The sequence below is a fragment of the Epinephelus lanceolatus genome, chromosome 20, assembly GCF_041903045.1.
Source record: "Epinephelus lanceolatus isolate andai-2023 chromosome 20, ASM4190304v1, whole genome shotgun sequence".
Lineage (NCBI taxonomy): Eukaryota > Metazoa > Chordata > Actinopteri > Perciformes > Serranidae > Epinephelus > Epinephelus lanceolatus.
The window spans coordinates 34047978-34069395 of NC_135753.1; the positions used below are offsets into that span (position 1 = coordinate 34047978).

General features: G+C 42.6%; 1 protein-coding gene across 12 annotated transcripts in view; it reads right to left on the bottom strand.

The window, feature by feature from the left end:
* Positions 1–21418, bottom strand: part of arhgap12b (Rho GTPase activating protein 12b) — an 81950-nt gene that overhangs the window by 19966 nt on the left and 40566 nt on the right. The window contains exon 1 of one of the 12 annotated variants that reach the window (XM_033638807.2): positions 5808–6040. The exons of the other annotated variants lie outside the window; for them this stretch is intronic. Within the exon in view, the coding sequence (XP_033494698.1) occupies positions 5808–5894 (87 nt within the window). The 5' untranslated portion in view covers positions 5895–6040. Of the gene's footprint in view, positions 1–5807; positions 6041–21418 lie in introns of those variants that run through there. 12 annotated transcript variants of the gene reach the window in all.

Sequence of the window (21418 nt, forward strand, 5' to 3'; positions counted from 1 at the left end):
TTATTATATGATTCTAAAAGAGCATTACTAGTGTTCTTTGTCTGAGTAAGACATGTGGGATACGCTGGTGTTACTTGGGTTTTAGGAGCATTCCTTGGACAGGGATAAAGCACATTCAGAACATGCATCTGTCTTATTTAGGGTTTTTATTTTCCCGCAATTTCTGACACTCTCTGTGAAGTAGAGATGCCTGCCCTAAAACGAAAAGCCCACATTTCTGGTTGAGAGGAGAAACACACCTACTTTTACACATTACTGGATACACAAATATCCCAATGTTGACTTTTCAAGAAGGTGGCTAAAGGAATGAAATTCAAACAACTCCAATGCCTGTAGGAAACTGAACAAAATCTTGTTTTGACACGATGCTGCAAAATGGCACAAGCAGCCCCAGCTGTTCCAATATTCTATATTTTGACTAGGGATGCACCGATCCGTTATCTGGATCAAATATCGGCCCCACTATCAACAAAATAGATGGATTGGGTATCGGAAAATGCAACCTATACCTGAGGCGATCCTTTCCTTTTAAATCTATTGCGACGTGAGCTACGTCATACATCATGGAGCAAAGGAGAGAATCTGCTGTGTGGAGGTATTTCACACTGTTTCAACTGCTGTTGCACAATTGCTTATTTTTGTTGAAAATAAATAGTTCATCATTGCATTAATCTGTTTCCTCTTGTTTCATTTTATCTCAGGAAAGAACTGTGTAGTCATCAATGCCTGATGCCTCTAGTCTTTTCTGTTCTACATGTAAAGGTATATAGCTTTTTAGGTCAACCATGGTATCGGATCGGTATCGGCTGATACTCAAAGCCATAGCATCAGGATCGGTATTGAAACTGAAAAAGCTGGATCCGTGCATCTCTAATTATGACATGATAAACGAAGAGTTTGCACAGCTGCCTGTGAATCGGAATATTACTATATAATGACGAAAACTCTGTGTGTGTGTGTTCCATGTTTTTCTCCTCACTGACTTGGTCAATCCATGTGAAATTTGGCACAGTGGTAGAGGGTCATGGGAGGATGCCAATGAAGCAATATTACATCAATTGGCCAAAGGGGGGCGCTATAGCAACCGATTGAAATTGAATGGGCATATCTCATGCCCCGTATGTCGTAGAGACATGAAACTTTGCACAGAGATGCCTCTCCTCATGAGGAACACATTTGCTTCAAGAACCCATAACTTCCGCTTATATAGATTTTCCGCCATTTTGAATTTTTTGAAAAACACTTCAAATGGATCTCTTCCTAGGAAGTTTGAGCGATCTGCATGAAACTGGGTGAACATAATCTAGGGACCAATATCTAAAGTTCCCTCTTGGCAAAAGTTGGAAAACTTAGTAAAACTGAGCTTCTATAAGGCAATGACTAACTATCTGCCTTTCAATGTGCTACCTCAACTACTAATGTACAGTTTTAGCCCACTAACTATCCCACTACTGGCAATGGTCTGCAATTTCCTATGACCTGTATCCCAAACACAGACCACGTGAAACTGTACGTGGGCAACTGTGCACTCAGTTGGTATGAAATCGTATTAGTAGAATATTCATTTTCATTATCTGAGTGAACAGATTAGTAGGAATTCTCCGTCTTTTTTCACAATAAGGCCAAAAACTGAATATTCTGTGCATGTAAACGTAGTTACTGAAATACAATCCAGGGAATCAAAGTGACAGAATCAGATCCCCAAACCCTGCACAAGACTTTATAATACTCAGACAGAAACTGAAAAGTTACCACCCTTTGTCAAAACAATTGCGAAGTAAATGAAGTCATCTACCAGAAATGTGTGCCTGGATATATATGAACAGCCAACATAGCGCCTGGCCTGATGATGCTGCCCCAGTCTGTGATCCTCTCTAATAGATAGAAATGAATTCTGGTGAAATGTGTCCATCCACCTGACATGCTGATACGTACACTTGAGATTTTGACAGGGCTCATGTTGTAGAGATTGAACCTGTGACTTTTCTGTGGCTGAACTATGCTGCCATGAATAATGCTTATGATTGCATAACAAAGGTTGGTTAAAGTGAAGATGATAAGTGTGAGGAAGGAAGCAGAATATGCAAAATGAAAAGCTGAGAGGAAGTGAAAGTGGAGATAAGATACAGGCTGCTGTCAAGTGTTGATAAGGTGCATGAAGCAAACTCAATGAGCAGCGTTAGACGACTAAAGAAGAGGGTTACTAAATAATAAACACTTTGGGTTGAGACCACGGATCAAAATGTTATTCCACATTATAATTTTTTGAAACACTGGACTCGCTGCAGTTTTCCTTTCTGACTCAACAACAGCTCGCCACAGTCAACACAATAAACTTAATCACAACCGTGGCCCCGCGGTGTCAGCGCACACACACTTCAAAGACAGTTTCAGAAGTGGTCTTTGAAAACTTGGCAGCATCCGAAGGTCACTCCACAAAAGCCAGAAAGCTATGTTACCATGGCTACGGCTCAAAGCATTTAACAGTCTGAAAAATATTTTGGGGTTTGGGAGAAGAGCGGCGTCTCTGAGAGCGGTGCCAGCTTTGTGTGTCTCTGGAGGAGATCCAGCTCCAAACATTCTGTAGAACACAGAGCAGATAAACGGCCGAGCAGAAGAGAAGGGAGGTACCAGAAGCTGTGCCAGCACCACACCTCTCCCCTCTGTTTGCCACAGGTGAGGAATGTGGGGGGTGGGGGGGGGGGGGGGGGGGGTGCACTTCAGTCAGAGGATTTGAACTGTTCTCAGGACACAGATGGGACTTCCTGCTGCTCTTGGAATAACAGGAATATTTTTCACAGAAATTATTATTTAATATCCTGCACACATGCGGCAGCAGAGGAAAGGATTCAGCGGGGTCCTGCTGTTTTCAGTTAGCTTCACCCGCTGGTTCTCTGTCTCAGTCCAACACACAGCAAGTGCTCGAGCATGGAGGCAAACCGCTGAGAGATGATGGTTTGGCTGAACTCGGCTTCAGACTCATCGGTTACAACCAGAATGGAGCCAGTGTGCTTCAGCTCTAATTGGGTTTTTAGGGAATAATGTGGTGTAGATCAAGTCTAAATGCAGATGATTGAGTGTGGCCTGAGTGTGAGGCAGGGGTCACATCCATTTAGATTCCACTCAGGCCAGAATAACCAAACTGCAGCCGCTAGAGAAGTAATTAACAAGCTTCAACGTCCACTTTGACAGAAGTTTAACCAAAACATTTTCCTGACGTCTCCACTTTCCTTCAGACAGTCAGTTAACAAACATTTAGGACAGAGCAGAGTGTGCACACCGCCTGTTACTGTGCAGAGGAACACAGGCACACTGTTGACATGCATACTGTACATGTCAGTCATTTTACAACATATTATTTAAGCTGTCTTTACAGGGAGTTTGTCTTGAACTGTACTTTAAGAGGGTGTTTAGCTATTTAGTGTTGCAGCTACATAAAGCTACATAAAGCTACATAAAGTAAAGAGATGGCGAGAGACAGCCTTAAAGATGAATGGTTAAAACAAAACTTAACATTATTCTGACTTTTATGGATTAAGCTCCAAAAATCTTTAAACATGAGATGAAACACTGAAAACTGATAACAGTATCAATATCATATGCAATATTATTTTTTAAATATCATGTGCAATATTATTTTTTAAATATCTTGTGCAATATTATTTTTTAAATATCACGTGCAATATTATTTTTTAAATATCACGTGCAATATTATTTTTTAAATATCATGTGCAATATTATTTTTTTAATATCACGTGCAATATTATTTTTTAAATATCACGTGCAATATTATTTTTAAAATACCTTGTGCAATATTATTTTTTAAATATCACGTGCAATATTATTTTTAAAATATCTTGTACAATATTATTTTTTAAATATCACGTGCTATATTATTTTTAAAATATCATGTGCAATATTATTTTTTTTATATTTGCAATATTGTTTTTTAAAATATCTTGTGCAATATTATTTTTTAAATATCTTGTGCAATATTATTTTTTAAATATCATGCGCAATATTATTTTTTAAATGTCATGTGCAAAAATTATTTTTTACATTTCATGTACAATATTATTTTTAAATATTGTACAATATTTCTTTTTAAATATTATGTCCATTTTTTCTTTTTAAATATCATTGTCACTGTCTGATCATATCTTCTGAGAGATGATACACCTCAGCATGGTTTTTCATTCTGGCTGCATTGTTTTTTCCCTCAGACTTGACAAAGCTCCCTCCAGAGCTACACAAGTCATTCTACAACTGTTTCCACACAGTCGTACTCCCTGTATCACATAAATGGACTTTAATGTGTCAAACCTGTGGAGCGCCGCTTTAACACACACACATGTACACACAAACACACAAGGGAAGAAGCTAAACAGAACCTGACCCATATCAACATGTTATATGCTAGTGGCATGGCTACAAACAAATACCTGAGACACAGAGCTCCAGGGAGGCAATGCCAGAAATCAGATCCAAATATGACACAGCAGTCAAACCCAGTCTGAGATGAGCCCTGCTTAAAGGTTCCCTGTGCAGGTTTGGATCTGTGGTGGCACTATGGAGCAGCTTTCATGAGGTGGTCCCTGTTTATTTGTCTTGTCAGCACACGAGGACAATATGCATGTACATGTGCACTCTGTTGACACATAACACAGTCCTGCCAATGGTGTCACATTCTCCCACTATAGGTGGCCAACATGCAGCAGTGCACCAACAATGGTAGAGAAGAAGAAGACTGCTCGCAGGTACACATGGATGTAAACGATGTGGGACTTGAAATACTAAATAAGGAAGGAAATGCATTCAACACAAGGATACAGTTGATTTTGTTTACACCGACTGCAAAAGTAGCTTTGTTTGCTTACAAGAAAACACATTTACACCTTTAATTAGAAAGGTAATTAAACTCGGCCAATCTCGGTTTGAAGATCAAGTCTCAGTTTAATGGTACAACATCTAAAATATACAGAAACATTTTGTAAAAAGGATGTTTCTGTATATTTTAGATGTTGTACCATTAAAAATATACAGAAACATTTTGTAAAAGGATGTTTTAAACCTGGATTTAAAGATCTAAATTCACAAGAATTGTAACCAAGACTGAGCAACAACAGACACTCTGCTGGACACACTAAGTCATAGAGGCAGTTTCTGAATGACGTCGAACATTAACAATCAAAAAATACACTGACACAGCTATATAGCACCCAGGCTCCAGCACCATACCTTTAAAAATCTTAGTATAGAGACAAAAGATGACTAACTGCTCCCTTGAAACTGAGCAAACCCAAAATAGACATGTTGTCAGGAGACAATGGCTGCCCTCTTTTGCAAAAATGGACTGTTCTGTCACAGACAGAGACGCCTTATGCAACGCGCACCATATGCTGCGAGAGAAGTCCAACACATGCCTGGAATAGCAGAGGACAGCAAAGGCACTTTCCTCCAATAATGTTTAATTGAACTCAACATCAAGTGTTTTACTGGCAGGCTGCGGCCCAACCGTATCTGCTAGTTTCAGACGGGCAAACTTTTGTTAGCACCTTGTTAATGCTACCTGGAATTCAATTTAACGGTTTCAGCAGAACAAAGCTGGCAGAGCCCGCCGGCATCTGATGGAAAAGTTCTCCAGCTAGAAATGGACACTTCGAAATTAATTGTTACGGGACGTGTCCAGAGTCCAGACACAAGAGTGGACGCCGTGCAAAGACACCTGACACGGTGAAAACATATTTTCAGACAAACAAATTCCACATATCATCATGTCTCTATCAGGTCCCTATCTGATCTGTCACCTTGTATCCAGGGCTGCACACAAACACCTCGTCATCATCCTCCCCGGCTCTCCTGTAACCTCTGAACACACTGAATGCACGACGCATGGTGATGCACGGCGGCCATCAAGTGTGACAGGACGCCACTGACCCCTGCAGCTTCACCTCCCTCCAATACAGACGCAGGCTCCCTTCTCTCTCCGTCCTTCTGGCTGTGTAACGGTCCAGTGGAAGGTACGAGGGAATTTGAGACAGACTGTGACAGAAGCAAAGAAGGAACCAGATCTTTCTACCTCACAAACACGCAGCGCAGCCACACAAACACATCTGACACAACAGGAAATGGCACTGAAAAAGCCAGAGCTTCCTCTATCAGAGCGCGTTTCTGTGTGTTTGAGTCAAAGTGGGCACTGACAGACGTGTTGACAGACAGACAGGCAGTTCGGAGGGGCTGGGCTCTATATTTAACCTGACCGCTACACTCACCACACCACAGCAGAGACACTCGGCGTGTTCGAGGAAAGATAACACGGCTGATCACTGCTGCGCCTTCGCCTCGTCCTGCTCTCATCTTTCACCTGAACAAACGAGTGCTAAGGAGATGATCGCTTGTGCAACAGTGTGTTAGCGGAGTCGTTGCCTGGTTTGAAAAGCAAAACAAAGATTAAGACAGAGCTGCGGAGGGAGACGGCAAGAGGAAGGAAGAGAAAAAGGGATGTAGCAGAAAAAGATAAGCCACCTGTCAGAGCTGAGATGTGGTTTGTTAGTGTAAATCATACTGTAAAGAGAAGCTGCTGGTGTCTGTTATCAGATTCAACATGTCCCTGAACATTTAGCAACTCATCTTTAATATAACTACGATCTGTTAACAACACAGTGCTTATTATTGTCTTTGAAACATGTTTTACAGACATTACATATGATTTTTGGTTCTATATTTGTCATTTTTAATCATTGATTAGAAGTTTAAGGAGGCTTTTATTATGATATCTATACTAAAAATCTAGATATAAAAGGGATGGTGTTCACCTAGGTGCTCTGTGTGTTGGGTATACTCATGAGGATGGCAGCCGATATACAACAGAAGGTTTGTGTATAGAAAGCATTTGTTTATGGGCTTTTATTACAGACTTTTCAGTAATTACAGAATTGTACTTCTTACCCATGTCTTTATTTTTCCGACCAAAGGCCAACTGCGGACGCTTCAGTGAAACGAATCAATCATCCCCCATGTTCTATGATAGTGTGCAAACTATCGAGTCTTTTGGCAACTGCAGACCAGGTTTTAGGTCTGTGTACTTCGCAGCCATTCATTTTTCGTTTTGAAACAACAAATTGAAACACGGAAAACCAACCATCATCCGTTTTTTTGTTTTTAAATGACCAAACACGTAAAAAACGACCCGTCTCCCGTTTTTTATTTGATAATAAAGAAAAGAAAAACGGAAAACGAATCGTTATCCATTATCCGATTTAATTAACCCTGTGGGAAACTCCTTTCGTTTCTCTATTTTTTTGTTCGTTTCTTCTCTGTGACCAGTAAGTTGCATTCATGTGGTGTCGGAATAATCGGAAAAATGACTTTCCGACTCGGAAAATACACATGAACGCCCACTCATGTCGGAGAAACAACTCGGAGATAATTTTCGGAACAGGAAACGGGAGACGAATCGTTTTTTTCCTTTTTCGTTTGGTCATTTCAAAACAAAAAACGGATAATGGTTGGTTTTCCGTGTTTCATTTTGTTATTTCGAAACGAAAAATGAATGGTCGCGAAGTACACGGACCGTTTGACTTGACATGTGTCGTACCCCAATCATATAAAACTTGTAAAAAGGCCTCCTGCACACTGTCTAACTTGCAAAAATAATGATTTTAATGCTGCTGCAACATTTCGGTGACTACTAGTGATGGCCAAATGAAGCCTCATGAAACATTTTCTTTAATTTCTGAGCCCACTAGATGGTGCTTTTTGTTCAACGAAAGGTTGAAAGCTTCACTGAGTTACCATTCTTTGAGCCTCTCTCTTTAAACCATGAGCGCCATCTAGTGGGCTCAGAAAATAAAGAAAATGCTTCATGAGGCTTCATTTGGCCATCACTAGTGGCTACACCTTCACGAGGCAAACAGTTTTGTAACAAAGAGAAGACATCTTTTGTACAAGTTTTATCCTTCTCATCCCTCTCCTGCGCGCCTGTTTGAAAATAGATCTGCAAAGTATTCCTTCGTTTTGTGCCCTAATGATAAGATGTGACATGACGCTGTGACTTCCTATCTTTTTAACATCCTCAGGTGAGCTGTGACGTCAGCTACCTCAGTGGTGAAAGGTGAGCTGTCTGTAGATGCACGCTTCCCTCTTTGTGGTGATACGGTTGCCGAGTGTAGTTCAGTGGAAAAAATTGTTCCTTCATTAAACTGCTCATGACAAGTTCTGTTGATTATCCTGATTTCTGGAAAGGGACGTTGAGTATTTTTTGGCACTTTGGGCACTTTGGTTTGGACCATTTGTTTTACCATCACGTATGTTTCTTCATACATTCATAAGTTTGAATAACACCAGGCAGGTGGGGCAGAAAAAGTTGGGGGTCCTTGAAAAGTTTTAAAAATTTGTCCCTGAAAATGTGTGGGAAACCTGTTAATGGCATCCTTCGGCTGAGCTATAACATTAGCTAGCTCAGTGGTGCTAGGTGAGCTAGCAGGAGGAGCATTTGGCCTTGTCGTCGAGCTAGTTTGCTGTGTCTGTCATGTACTTGTCCATTATTCACTCACTCTACAGCAGGAAACGTCACTTCAAATTTAAAAACTCTGTGCTGGAAATTCACTGTACTTCAAAATAAAGTGTATTTTTTTTTACAAACTTTAGATGTCTTTTTCAAAACGGATCCCTGGCATTCTGTACAATTCCTCCTAACACTGAATAACACCAGCAGATACAGGTATCTCTACCTTTTCCACCTTTCTATCTGCGGTCAGTGGAGATGAATCCTCCTGCCCGACAGTGAATCTTCACTCTCGTAGGCAGATCCCTGGCTAGTCTGAAGTGAATGAGATGTGGCAGAGAGCTGCAAGGCAGGGGATCGAGACCCAGGGTCTGTGACAGGTAATTAAAAAAAGAAAGGACCTGAGGGGGTGAGAAGAGGAGAGAGGTGCGTATGAGGGATGGATGGAGTGAGAGATAGAGGGCAGGAGAGAGGGAGGGATGTGCTGCTGAACGCAGAGCAGTCTCCGCAGCAGCAGCAGCAGGCTGTCTGCACGGCCATGATAAATGACTTTCAGACTACAGGCCAGTACAGTATAGAATCCCCACAAACTGCATTAGGATGCATTATGCAGCCAGCCTGGAGAGTGTGTAGGCACACCCAGCATGGAAATGTGTGATTAATTCAACTCGGGGGTCTAATGGAGTGTGTGAAGGCAGAGGAGAACAGACGCAAAGGCAAAAGAACTGATTAGAATTGGCTTGCTAATGGAGCCGTATAAGATTATGCTCTGCTGCGTGAATACACAGCTCACTGTAGCCGCTGTATTTATAACCATGTTGGGAATACAACGCTCCCCTCCCCCTCCTCCAGTCGATCCAGTCTCCTGTCCCACTGCGCTTGTACAATCACTAGAAAATACCAGTGCCTCGCACCATAAATTATTCTGTGTGTAAAGAAGTGCAGGTCGGCGTGAGGGCAGCAGGACTGTGGCGCTGTAGTTGCAACCCGAGTCCACTAGGTGTCTGTCTCGTGTCGGGAGGGAGCACAGGGAGCAGGGGCGCTGGTGAGTGGGTGGGAGTCTCCATCAAATGCATCTGACCATGAGGAGAGTAGCGTGAGGGGGAGGGCTTTCTCTGGGTGCACACATGGCAGCCCACTCTGCAGCATCTCCACGCTGCACTCTGAGACATTAGTAGTATCTGTGCAGCAGTGTGCACACACCCGAACACGCAGCACAGAGGCAGCTGTAAGGCTTCATTCTGTTTTGTTATCTTGGACACATTCAGTCATCTTTCTGCGGTTGATTCAGAATCTGCTGCTTATTCACAACGCTGCTGCTGCTGCTGCCAGCATCCTGACAGAGACAAAGAAAGTAGAACACATTACATCAGTTCTCCAGACCTCACGCTGGCTCCTAGTGTGTCACTATACAGAAAATCTTAGTGCTTGCACTGTATATAAATCACTAAATGGCTTCGCCCTGAGATACTTCACTGATCTGCTGGTACAATCTGAAACTGCCGAGCCTCTAACGGCTTCAGTATGCTTGAAATGAAGTCATACAACATGTCATCTGACCACAAATAAATGGGCACGATTCACAGTGAAAGCCTGATCCTGGCTGCAACACACCTCTCTCCAAAAACATGTCTTGTGCCTGTCTTTGTAGTCTCTTTGTAGTCTCTTTGTAGTCAGTTGAAATCAACTGTGCAAACTGTTGAGCTGAGATGACAATAACAGCGCACACTTTCAAACAGGCACTCGTGCTGTTGCACTTGGTTGTGTACATAAAGAGAAACAGAGAAAGTGGTGTGAGAAATAAAAACGAGGGCGGGGGAGAGAAGTTTAAACCCTGCTTAGTGCGCATTGACGGTATCTATTTTTCATATCTTTATACCTTCCTGACATTTCACGAGGTATATGGTGTGACGGTATCAGTCCCCCACCATAGTTTCAGCTGGGCGATGTGTTCAGGCACATTCTATACGCTCTCTAAGCTATTTTAGTCAAATAAATAAGTAAAATAAACTCACAGAATGTCGACAAAGGAAAATTCTTGCACCTATTTTCCTTATTAAGAAGAAAAACATAACTGTGCACCCTCTGAACTTCACCTGACTGTAACGAGCTTGATTTTCTTGTTAACCCTTTGAAACCTGAGCAAATTGGCTTGATTTATTTTTAAAAACACGGGAAAAAGGCAATGAGCAGTGAAAGAAGAAATGGCCCAAAAAATGAACAAAACAAAAGAAAGAAAAGAAGAAAATTTGTGGAAAAAATGAAACCTGGAAATAGTGTTTAAAAATTATAATAATTATAACATAATTTAATTATAATAATTTGATTTATAATTTAGAATAATTCATGATTGTAATTTTATTTTATTATAACATAACAATAACAATAATAATAATTACAAATATTGTTTTTTTTTTCTAACTTCCCATAATTTTCTTTTCTTTTTTGTAATTTGTGTGACATTTCTTACCAAGTTGCCAATACTTGCAAAAGGTGTCTGAAAGCAGCACCTGAAAAGTGATGTCACTCCAGGTCTCAAAGGGTTAACTCATCAAGAAACATTCAAACTCGAAATGTATCTTTTATCTTTTTTTAATTCCCTTTTAAGCTAGTGTGAGTTGTGCTGAATAAATAGCTTGTCAAACACATGTTGAAACATTAGTCGGAGCTGAACACACACACAGATTTAATCTAAAGGTGACCGCGCTTCATGTTAAAGGCTGCAGACATGAATAAATAAAGAAAAACAGGACATGTGTGACTCCCACAGTGACACTATCACAGCAGTAACGCTAAAATCATGATTCTGTGTTTGGTTCAAAAAGGTCTTCCTGTCTCCCGTCACAGATGGCGCCTGCATCAGTGTCACACCTCAGAGCGTGTGTGCGTTTCCCCTAACCGTGTTACATAATGTGATTGTGTAATTGAATTAGCAGGTTAAAGGAAGTGTGGTGGGCTGGTGGGGGAGAGGTGGTGCAGTGACTGATGGAGCTGTATCCGTGGCCATGGCGACGCTCAGCCAATCAGGTAGTCACGCAGAGGAGTGTTTGAAGATGGACCGCGGGGTTAGAGGGGAGGGTGGCAGGGCACGCCACCTCCGAGCTAACGCATCAATCCACTCTGCTCCCTCTGTTCTTTTGTCCTCGGTCCTCTCATCTTCCTCCGCTGACCTCCTCCCACCTCCTTCATCTCTCACTCCTCTTTTCTCCACACACACACAAGCAGCAAACACTCCCTGCCCTTTCCCTCCATTGCATCCTCTCATAATCATGCACCAAACCTCTTCAGCCATTCTTCCTCTCTCTGTGCCACCTTCAGGGCTCAGCCAACGCCCCGCTGCTCCCCCCACCCTGTATGATGCTGATCATGATGGTCGTGTCCATATGACCGGATTAACCTACATTTCCACCTCGCTGGGTGTCAGACCCCATTCGCCCGCTCCCCCATCATCACATTCGTGGCATTTCACAAGCAAAGACGCCCCCCATCTCTCTTCACAGGCAGGCTGACACAGAAATATATCAACATGAACACAGGAGCAGATGCTTACAATCACACACACATACACTGCTCCTTACTTCTCTTAGCAACCACCATCAGCTCTGTACAGTAGTTCAGAAAGGCACAGTGTTTAAAAAAGACCTGATATTCAGCTCGGGTAAAAAAAAGACTGCATAGTGAGTGTGGGTAGAAAAAAAATGTTAATGGAATTGGAATATTGACTTCACTCACGAATGCAACTCACACACGCTTGTCAGCAAAACACGGCCCGGGTGTGTGAGTGAAAGCACAACATTTTTTTTTTAGAGAAACCTTGAGATGAAAGTGAGTCAGCATCTTTCCTATCATCAGGATGACGACAGCTACTTTCATTTCACGGATCAGAGGATTTGGCGAGGCTCGCAACCTGACAGAGACGCTGGCAATTAACCTTTTGGTCTTGAGCTGATAGTGCTCGGCTAAAATGTCAGTTTGTGTCCGTGGAAATACACCCTGCTTCTGATAAAGCCCTGGTAGCTCAGCGGAGAATAACTGGTCTAATAGACACTGCTGCTGCTGCTGCTGCCGCTACTTGGATACCGCAGACAAAGAAGCTCCAAGGCTGCAGTAAAGGGCACTTTACTAGATTAGAGAACAAAATGGTTTAATCGTGTAGAAAACAAGCTGCCACTGACAGCTGACATGGAGCTTTTCTGTCAAAATGATCTGATTTACATAATTTCAGAAACCTTTTCCAAACTCAGAGGCTTGTTTAAACATCTCTGCTGTCTTCATGTCGTGTGTGTGAGGAACAGAAGGGGTGCACTGCCTCTCCAATCAGATTCTCCTCTTGAAATGTTAATGAGCGAGGGAGAGGGCGGATTTTTCGAGGACGGGGGAAGCCTGCAGTCTCATGTGCATATGGGGAGACGCTGTCATTGGCCAAAAACCAGTCTGTCGTACTGGGCCGCAGATTCTGCAGTACGAGTGCCAGTAAGTGAGCTTAACTAGAGCGAGGGAATCAAACAATTCGTATCTGGGACAACACGTCCATGGTTATTTTATAGGCACCCAATGGATCACAGGGTTTGGCTTCTATTTGGGGCTAAACTCGAGTCGGAGCGTGAAAGCAAACACCCGACGAGCCAGAACCAGCCAGACATCTCCTTTTTAGTCCAGCTCCTCTCTTTAAAGCATATGGAGACATTCCTTAAGCATTTAAGTGTCTGTGTGCCTGTGTGTTAGAAGATGCACACTTGCAAGACACAAAATCAGAGGCCATGTTTCTGCATATGCTGCTTAATGTCAGCGTGCATGATATGATTTGTGTAACAAGCAGCTTGAGGTGCCGCCACCTGCATCCCTGCAGCACCTGGGCGTGCTTTGTCTCAGTGTCACCGCGTCCCCTCGTGTGCGGTTCTCTCCTTCCTCGGAACAGTCATCAGATCAGTTCAGCCTGGGCACACACAGCTCCTAACAGCCTGCTCACACCACAGAGTGGCACAGAGAAATTAGTCCACGCCTCTGAGAAATTATTTGGTCCTTTAAGCTTGGTGATATGGTGATTATACACACGAGCTGGCTGGGCTGCCAACAGTAAATCACAGGAGCGTCGCTTCTAATTTCTCTCTACAGTTCTGTTTACTTCCCTCTGGCATGTCCATCATTGAACCAGGGCTGCAGCGGTATCCTGTGAAACCGTCTACTGTGGTTTGAAAATTGGTGGTTAATCTCACCTGCCTGTCAGACTTATCACATATACTTCTGTTAAAAAATGATTTTAAGTTTTAATCATAATGAAGCTTTTGTTCATCCTCAGGAAAACTTAAGGGTTATTGTAACTGATAATAAAAACATATAATAATGATGAAAAAACTGGATACCGTGATATTTTCTGAGCTGCTTATCGTACCATGAAAATCTCATACTTTTGCAGCCCTACCCTGCACACCCTGGGTCTTCAACAGCAGGTCCGTGACCCCTTGGAGGGCCTCAGAGTTACTGCAGGGGGGCAGCCAAATCTATATATCTATATATTTGATAATTTAATCAAAGTTTTTCAGGGTTGTTTTCTTCAAAAATCTTCATCTACATTCAACATTTAATTTAATTTCCAGTCACAACACTGATGAAAGGCTAACTGTTACCCATAAATCCTTCCCTGCAAACATGTGAAAAATCACTGTGCAGCACCTGTCCATAATGGTGATGTAATCTAGTAAGTTAACATTTACATTTTATTAAAAGATTCACTCTGAGTCACTCTGGCAATCAGTAATGATGCTCATTACCCATGCTGTTGGAGCCGAGCTGCACCAATCACGTCGGTGTATCTGATATAGGCGGGCCAGAGGCGAGCTAAACAGATGACGACAGCGCTGCGATGACGAAGTCCGGAATCAGTCAGTAACCAATGCAAGATGGCTACGGATGAACACCAGTTGTTTGAAACGGCTTCAGACGCTACAATGAACGAGTTAGACTTGGCTTTTTCTCTAAAAGAGGAACAGAAGACGGCGCTCAAATCTTTCCTTTGCAAGAAGGACGTTTTTGCTGTTTTGCCGACCAGATACAGCAAGAGTCTAATCTACCAGTTAGCTCCGCTGGTAGCTAAGTGTATACGTTACCCCGTGTATTGTTCTGATTGGTCCTAGTGTTATCCAATTGCGTGCAGTGATATTTACAAATGCATGCTTGGTGCCGCCCCTCGAGTTGGGCCATTTTCATTACTCATAGCCAGACCCTAAATCTGTCTAGATTTGGGTCTGGATTTCCAGGCTACACAGAAACCACCAGCGTAGGTGCAACAGGTGAAGCTACTGAAACTAGCCATGGGACAACTGCTACTGACTGCAGCTACAGGCAGTTTAAATAAGAGAAGACCAGAAAATATTCAGAGTTATCCCAAGTGCAACTTAATTTCACACAATGTATGTAGTAGTGGGCCCCTGCTCTGCCTCTTTGAACCTTGGTCTAAAAGACGTTGAAGCCCCCTGCTGTGCACCATTTTGTTCTCTCCATGCTAACAAGCTTGCTAGTAGTCAATTGGCGAACTTGTTAGCTTAGCTAGTTGCTAACTAAGAAGTATCTGTACAATCGCCTTCTGCTTCACAACCGTCTAAAACCATTCTGCATTTGTGGAACATTTTTTACTCCGACATTAGTAGGTTAACTAAAAGTGAATAGTGCAACCAGGCCCGCAGGAAGTGAGCCGCACTTTGAAGCCAATGTGACAGAGTGGCCAGACGTCAACCTCTGGGTCCCTCACGTGAAGCCATGGGGCCCAAAAAACTTTATCCTGTACATTTAAATTGACAAAGAGACGTCTGTGAATCAGTGGATACATTTTTTTTTTAGCATCAAACCTCCATTAAATGACTCTTTTCACTATACAGATTTGGTCCATTCAGTTCGATGACATTTCAAAAGTCTAGAAGAGACACATGATGAAATCATCTGATCCCCATTTAAGTTAGCAGAGGGCTAAACTGGAAGTAGCTAAACTAACCAGAAGAAGTCAGCCACTCGTCAGTGATGCAGAAGATCCAGGTAATCTGACACCTGGGAACATTTTTGGCTTCATGAGCAACTGAGCAACTTTCATAGGTATGAGCAGGGTCAATGCTGCATCCAGTTTCCTTTATATATCCATAGCTACCTCCATTTTGAACTCTCCAGCTCTCCATCCCTTCAAAAGTCAGCAGTATGAAGGTGGCTTGCTATTGGTCAGTGGCGCAAATTAGCACATCAAACTCCACCAAAGTTGGATGCAAATTTTAATGTAGATTTAAGTTAATCCTAAACTAAATTCACCTTCAAATTTTACCATTTCTAATGCTGGTGAGACACTGGGCCTTTCCTCTGAGAAACACTGAGAAAAAGCAGTGTGTGGGTGAAACAGAGACAAAGAGACAGCATGTGCACATGTGCATGCTATGCAGAGACAGACTCCTACGTTCCTCTCCTCGGGGGGGTCAGAGGCCACAGATCCACGCAGCAGGAGTGACTCCCAGACCCCCAGCAGTCTGTCCAGGTCTCCCACCCCTCCTCCTCCTCCTCCTGACCTCCTCTTTCTCTTCACATTGCGCCAACGCTGGACTCAGATGCACCACTTCTTTAAAGCTGCACAACGGTCGCGAGCCAGCGTCTGTGCTCTGTGATCAAAGTGTGAGACAGACAGCCAGGCTTGTGGGACGGGATGACAGAGCAGCTCTGCAATCTGTTACCCATACAACCATCCAATAAATAGGAAGAACAGGATGTGATGGATTCTGCGTGCACTCCTGAGAGAGAGGACAGAACGGGAAGGGGCCTGATAAATGAATTCTGGCTGCAGAAGTCAAACGACCTGCCAGCGCTCTGACAGCATCAATTTGTTCTGTTTAGTCGCGAACAGGTTTGGGGGAAAAAATATCGACGACGCACCGAAGGAAAATTCAATTTCTTTAATGGAAGCGGCACTGCCAAATCTCTCTCTTATTACTCATTTTGAGTGGTCTACGCCGAACAAAGACGCTGTGTTCAAACTCACTGCCATCGGGCTTTCTCCCACTGCAAGGCCAAAACAAACAGAGGGTCCGCTCTGTGCCGACAACACCAAACATTACATATTAGATTCTGACATTTGAGACCAGGAACACTTGGTTAATTGGTGCCAATACAGGCTGCGTTCAGGTGCAACAACTACAGCAGTGTCATGTTCAGGACATGAAAAGAGCAGCACCCGGGCTACACATGTGACACAGACATTTCCAGCTGGCGTCTGATCTGTCCAATCGTGGCTCTGGCTATTAACAGAACAGCAGACAGTGCTGCTGTATTTTAAGAACAATTTTGCTTCCAGAATTATTATTTCTTGGTGGCAGGGAGCACATGGCTGAAACAGAGATTTAGCAGCATTCCTGTGTGGCTGACAGCCGACAGCTAAGCCCTGGGTTAATGACTAATCCTGCCCTCACGCCTTCAACGTGATTGGTTCAAGCTAATTACACTAGCAGCCTTTACTGGGTGCTGAATGGCTGGTCGAGGAGGCAGGGCGGAGGTAAAAGCTGTGAGGACCTGTACAGTGGTGGCTGGAGCTGCAATCAATTGAAACAACTACTGAATGAATCACCAACTAATTTAATAACTGTTGATTGGTTTGGGTAATTTTTTAAGAAATAAAATTGCTGCTTCTTAAGTTTTCTGGTTTCTTTACTGGACATCATCTTTGGAAAACATTGATTGACAATTGTTTTTTAGCATTTTCTGGTATTTTTTTAGACCAAACAACCGATTGATTAATCAAGAAAATCAACAATGAAAATAACTGAGTTGCAGCTCTAGTGGTGGCCCTTAAGATGCCGCAAACATGTGCTTGATTATTCATTCATTCACTTTCCGTTACCATTTATCCTGTTAGGGGTCACGGGTGAGAGGCAGGGTTCACCCTGGACAGGTCACCAGACTATCACAGGGCTGACACATAGAGACAGACAACCATTCACACTCACATTCACACCTACGGACAATTTAGAGTCACCAGTTAACCTGCATGTCTTTGGACTGTGGGAGGAAGCTGGAGCACCTGGAGGAAACCCACGCTGACACAGGGAGAACATGCAAACTCAGCATGGGTTTTTCCTTCTTTTACATTATAGTAAAGTCAGTATTTTGGGGGGTTTAAACTGTTGGTAAAACAAAACAAGCAATCTGAAGATACCACATGGGAATCTATGAAATTGTGATGGTATTTTGAACATTTTCTAAACTGCATGGTTAATAAATTAATAAAGGAAATGGCCTCAAGCTTCAAAGATTTATTGGGAATACAATAATTGTCAGTTGCAGCCTTACTTCATGGGTCCACTCAATTCCTACAATCTGAAACCTGACTTGGATCTTGAGCTGGGCTGGGTCTGATTAGCATGCAGTCTAGTTTGGTTGGGTACGGTCATGGTTATTTTTTATTGCAACAAAATGTCTCTAGTGGACTAAAAAAGTAACTGATGTTATTATTCTAGTAAAGGTTCATTTGTATATGTAATAATGTTATTTGTATAATGAAAATCTAGGGGTAGCCTCTCACTCAGTGCGTAGAGTGTCCGCCCCATGTAGGCTGGTCCTCTGCAGCAGTTCAGGTTCAATTCCAACCTGCGGACCTTTGCTGCGTGTCATTTCTATCCTGCCTCCCACCCTTGCCTGCAATATAGGCAATAAAAGCCCCAAAAATAGTCTTAAAAAAAATATATACTTGGCATCCGTGTAACGATACCATATTGCCTCACAAAAACATTGCAATACTATGCTGTATCTATTTTACCTTTTAAAGGAGCTATATGTAAGAAATCTAAAGCAAACAGTCGTAAAATCATCCAAATATGTCACAGAGAATAAGGAATAATGTTCATATAACATACTGATCTCACCGACAACAATAGTACAGCCAGAATATTCGCATTTTAAAAACCTTTTACGGTCTGCAAATCATGTTTATGTTTTGAATTTGTGTTTTGGCCTTTTGCGCCACCCACTGCCGTCTACCAGTCACGCAGTCAGTAGAGTCTCAGTGTCAGTTACAGTTACGACTGAGCTACAGTGGCTGACGGTGCGACTAAACCCAAACGACCTTGTTATGATTCCCAAAACGCCAAGACAAAACTCGAGGCAAAGCGAGGGTCTATATAGGAGATACTTGTGAACGGTGGAGACGGTTGAAAGCGGAGAAGAATCTGAAATCGGATGTTGAAGTGGCTACTCTTCTCCTCGACAGGTAAACTTTAGCCAAAGTTGGCTAACTAGCATCATAGCTAGACGGGGATGGACATTTCGAATACTTTCAACTGTTATTCCCTGCTGTATCCCGGCAGCAGCGTTAGCAGTGTCCCGGTACATAGCATTAGCATCCAGCTCCTTCTCAGCTGTATCCCGGCAGCAGCATTAGCAGCAGAGAAGCCAGACTTGTTCGAACGGTGTGCTGGAAAACCGAAGATCACGGCAGCCGCCCGTGGGTAAACAAATCAGTCTCCAGCGTGCTGCTGTCCAGCAATCTCGAATCAGCAGGGGAAGGGGGGGCGGACACGACTCGCGGCAGTATTTTGAATTTGAGTGCAGTAACCGTTTTGGCCACATTCTTACATACAGCGCCTTTAACTAGTGAAGCTTTGTGCTGCAGCAAGTGTTGGTGGTTCTCCTCAGTTTATATCTGCTACAGGGGATCGCATTTTGATCGGATTTATTATCCTCGGGTATATTTGGAGTCTGAATCTGACTGAATTTATGCACATTCAAGTGGGTTTTACTCTGTTTTATGCTTCAAGGCATTTCACATTGGACACTAAAAATTAGTGATGGCCAAATGAAGCCTCATGAAGCCTTTTCCTTAATTTCTGAGCCCACTAGATGGCGCTTATGCTTTAAAGAGAGAAGCTCAAAGAATGGCAATTCAGTGAAACTTTCAACCTTTTGTTGAACAAAAAGCACCATCTAGTGGGCTCAGAAAATAAAGAAAATGCTTCATGAGGCTTCATTTGGCCATCACTACTAAAAATCATGGATGAAGGTGAGGTTGTTCTCTGCCCTGTAAAAAACACAACTTCTTTAATTTCCATGACACCAAAATCTAAAATAACCGGTTGGTTTGAGCCGAGGCAACACAAATATTATATTAGTTTTACAATTAGGCTATGTGGGCTACGACAGGGACAGCGTCACACCAAAGCTAGTTCATGGAGTCATCAAAAGCAGACATGTTTCCACTTGTGGATGAATGACATCATGGTCTGATACAGAGAGGCACGAGCAGAAAAATTCATCTCTCCCTCATCATGTAGAACAGAGCGTCACTGTGTCTTCACCAGAAGCCTCCATGGGTCCAACCCACATGCAGTGTTTTGCTGGTTATTAATTCAGCGTGAAAGCCTATTAGCTGCACATATCAGTTCTCAGAAGCATCAGCAGAGACAGACAGGTCTCGCTGCACACAGAGGACGAGTCTCAGTCCTGCCCAGAGACACTTCTAAATCTAGTTTTGGTTTGAGCTCAAAACTTACTATTTCCAGTATAATATAATCTGACACTGGATGCAAAGTGCCCAACTGAACACATCACCAGCAGCACAAACTATATCATAAAGGCACATAATCACACTTTGTGACAGCTCATTATAGTCTGGATCCAGTGAATATTGGACAAACCTGCAGCAGCTCCCTCCCTCTGTCTTTAGCTGTGGCCTGGGAGGCAGCTGGCTGTGGTTTAGAGGAGGTTATTAATATTCCCTCAAATCTTGCTGCTAATCTGCTCTGTTTATGTGGAAACAGATAGAGACACTCAGAGGGTTTCGAAGAGCTGGAGGAGGCCAGAGGAGGAAGACAGGGGTGATTTCCTTCTGCTCACCACAGAATCTCATTTTAATCGTGATGATAACATCTTACATCAACATATAAGCTAAATATTCAGAGGAAGGGAAGTTACAGAACTTTGTACAGGACAAAGATCACTCCATACATGGTCGAAAATAAATAGTCACCTGAACATTACAGCCATATTGATGGTAATACTTGATCATTATTCTGCTGAACAGCCTCCACTTTCTGGTTTACTGGTGTTTCAGACTTTGGAACCTGACTGATGAGAACTGTTCCCATTCAGACACAAGAGCAGAAGTGAGGTCCAACACTCATGTTGGTTCACAAGGCCCAGCTTGAAGCAGGCGTCCCAATTCATCCCAAAGGTGTAAGATGGGGTGCACGCCAGTTTTTTTGCACCAAACGGTGAAACCATTTCCCTACGACCCTGGCTTTGTACACCAGGGCACTCTCATGTTAAGAGCTGCGATGCAACAACAGTCGATTTATCGATATGTGGTATATGATATGTATACGATATGTGTGTATAAAAGGTGATGCCTTGCTGCAGCAGTTGCGAGTTTGACTCCGGCTTGCAACCCTTTGCTGCATGTCATCCCCCCACTTCACACTCTTCACTCTGTCCTGTCCATTAAAGCCAAAAAAAGCCCAAAAAATAATCTTTTAAAAAAAAAAAGTTTTCTTTTCGTTGACTGATTTGATCGAGGTGAGCATGGTGAACAGTGGGAATATTCGTGTTTAATATTAAGTTTATTGATGAAAAAGGGGTTAGGATTTGATACGTATTCATTTCTCCTTACTCCTCTCCTTACTCCTTTTGGGACAAAAAATAATTATGTTGTTTACAGAATATATTTGCAGGGTATTCTTGCTTTGTTTTCTTACTCATATTTTTTTATTTCTAACATTTTTTCCGGGTAAACAACTGGCAATTAATTACAGTTAATATGAGATATGTGAAATCATCACACTTGTTGATTTTTAAGCAAGTAGCAGTAATGTTGTAAGGTATATAGTTAAAAACTGTGGTCTGACCTATCTGATGTTTCTGCTGAGCTTATTTTCTAATGCATTTATTTATAGGCGC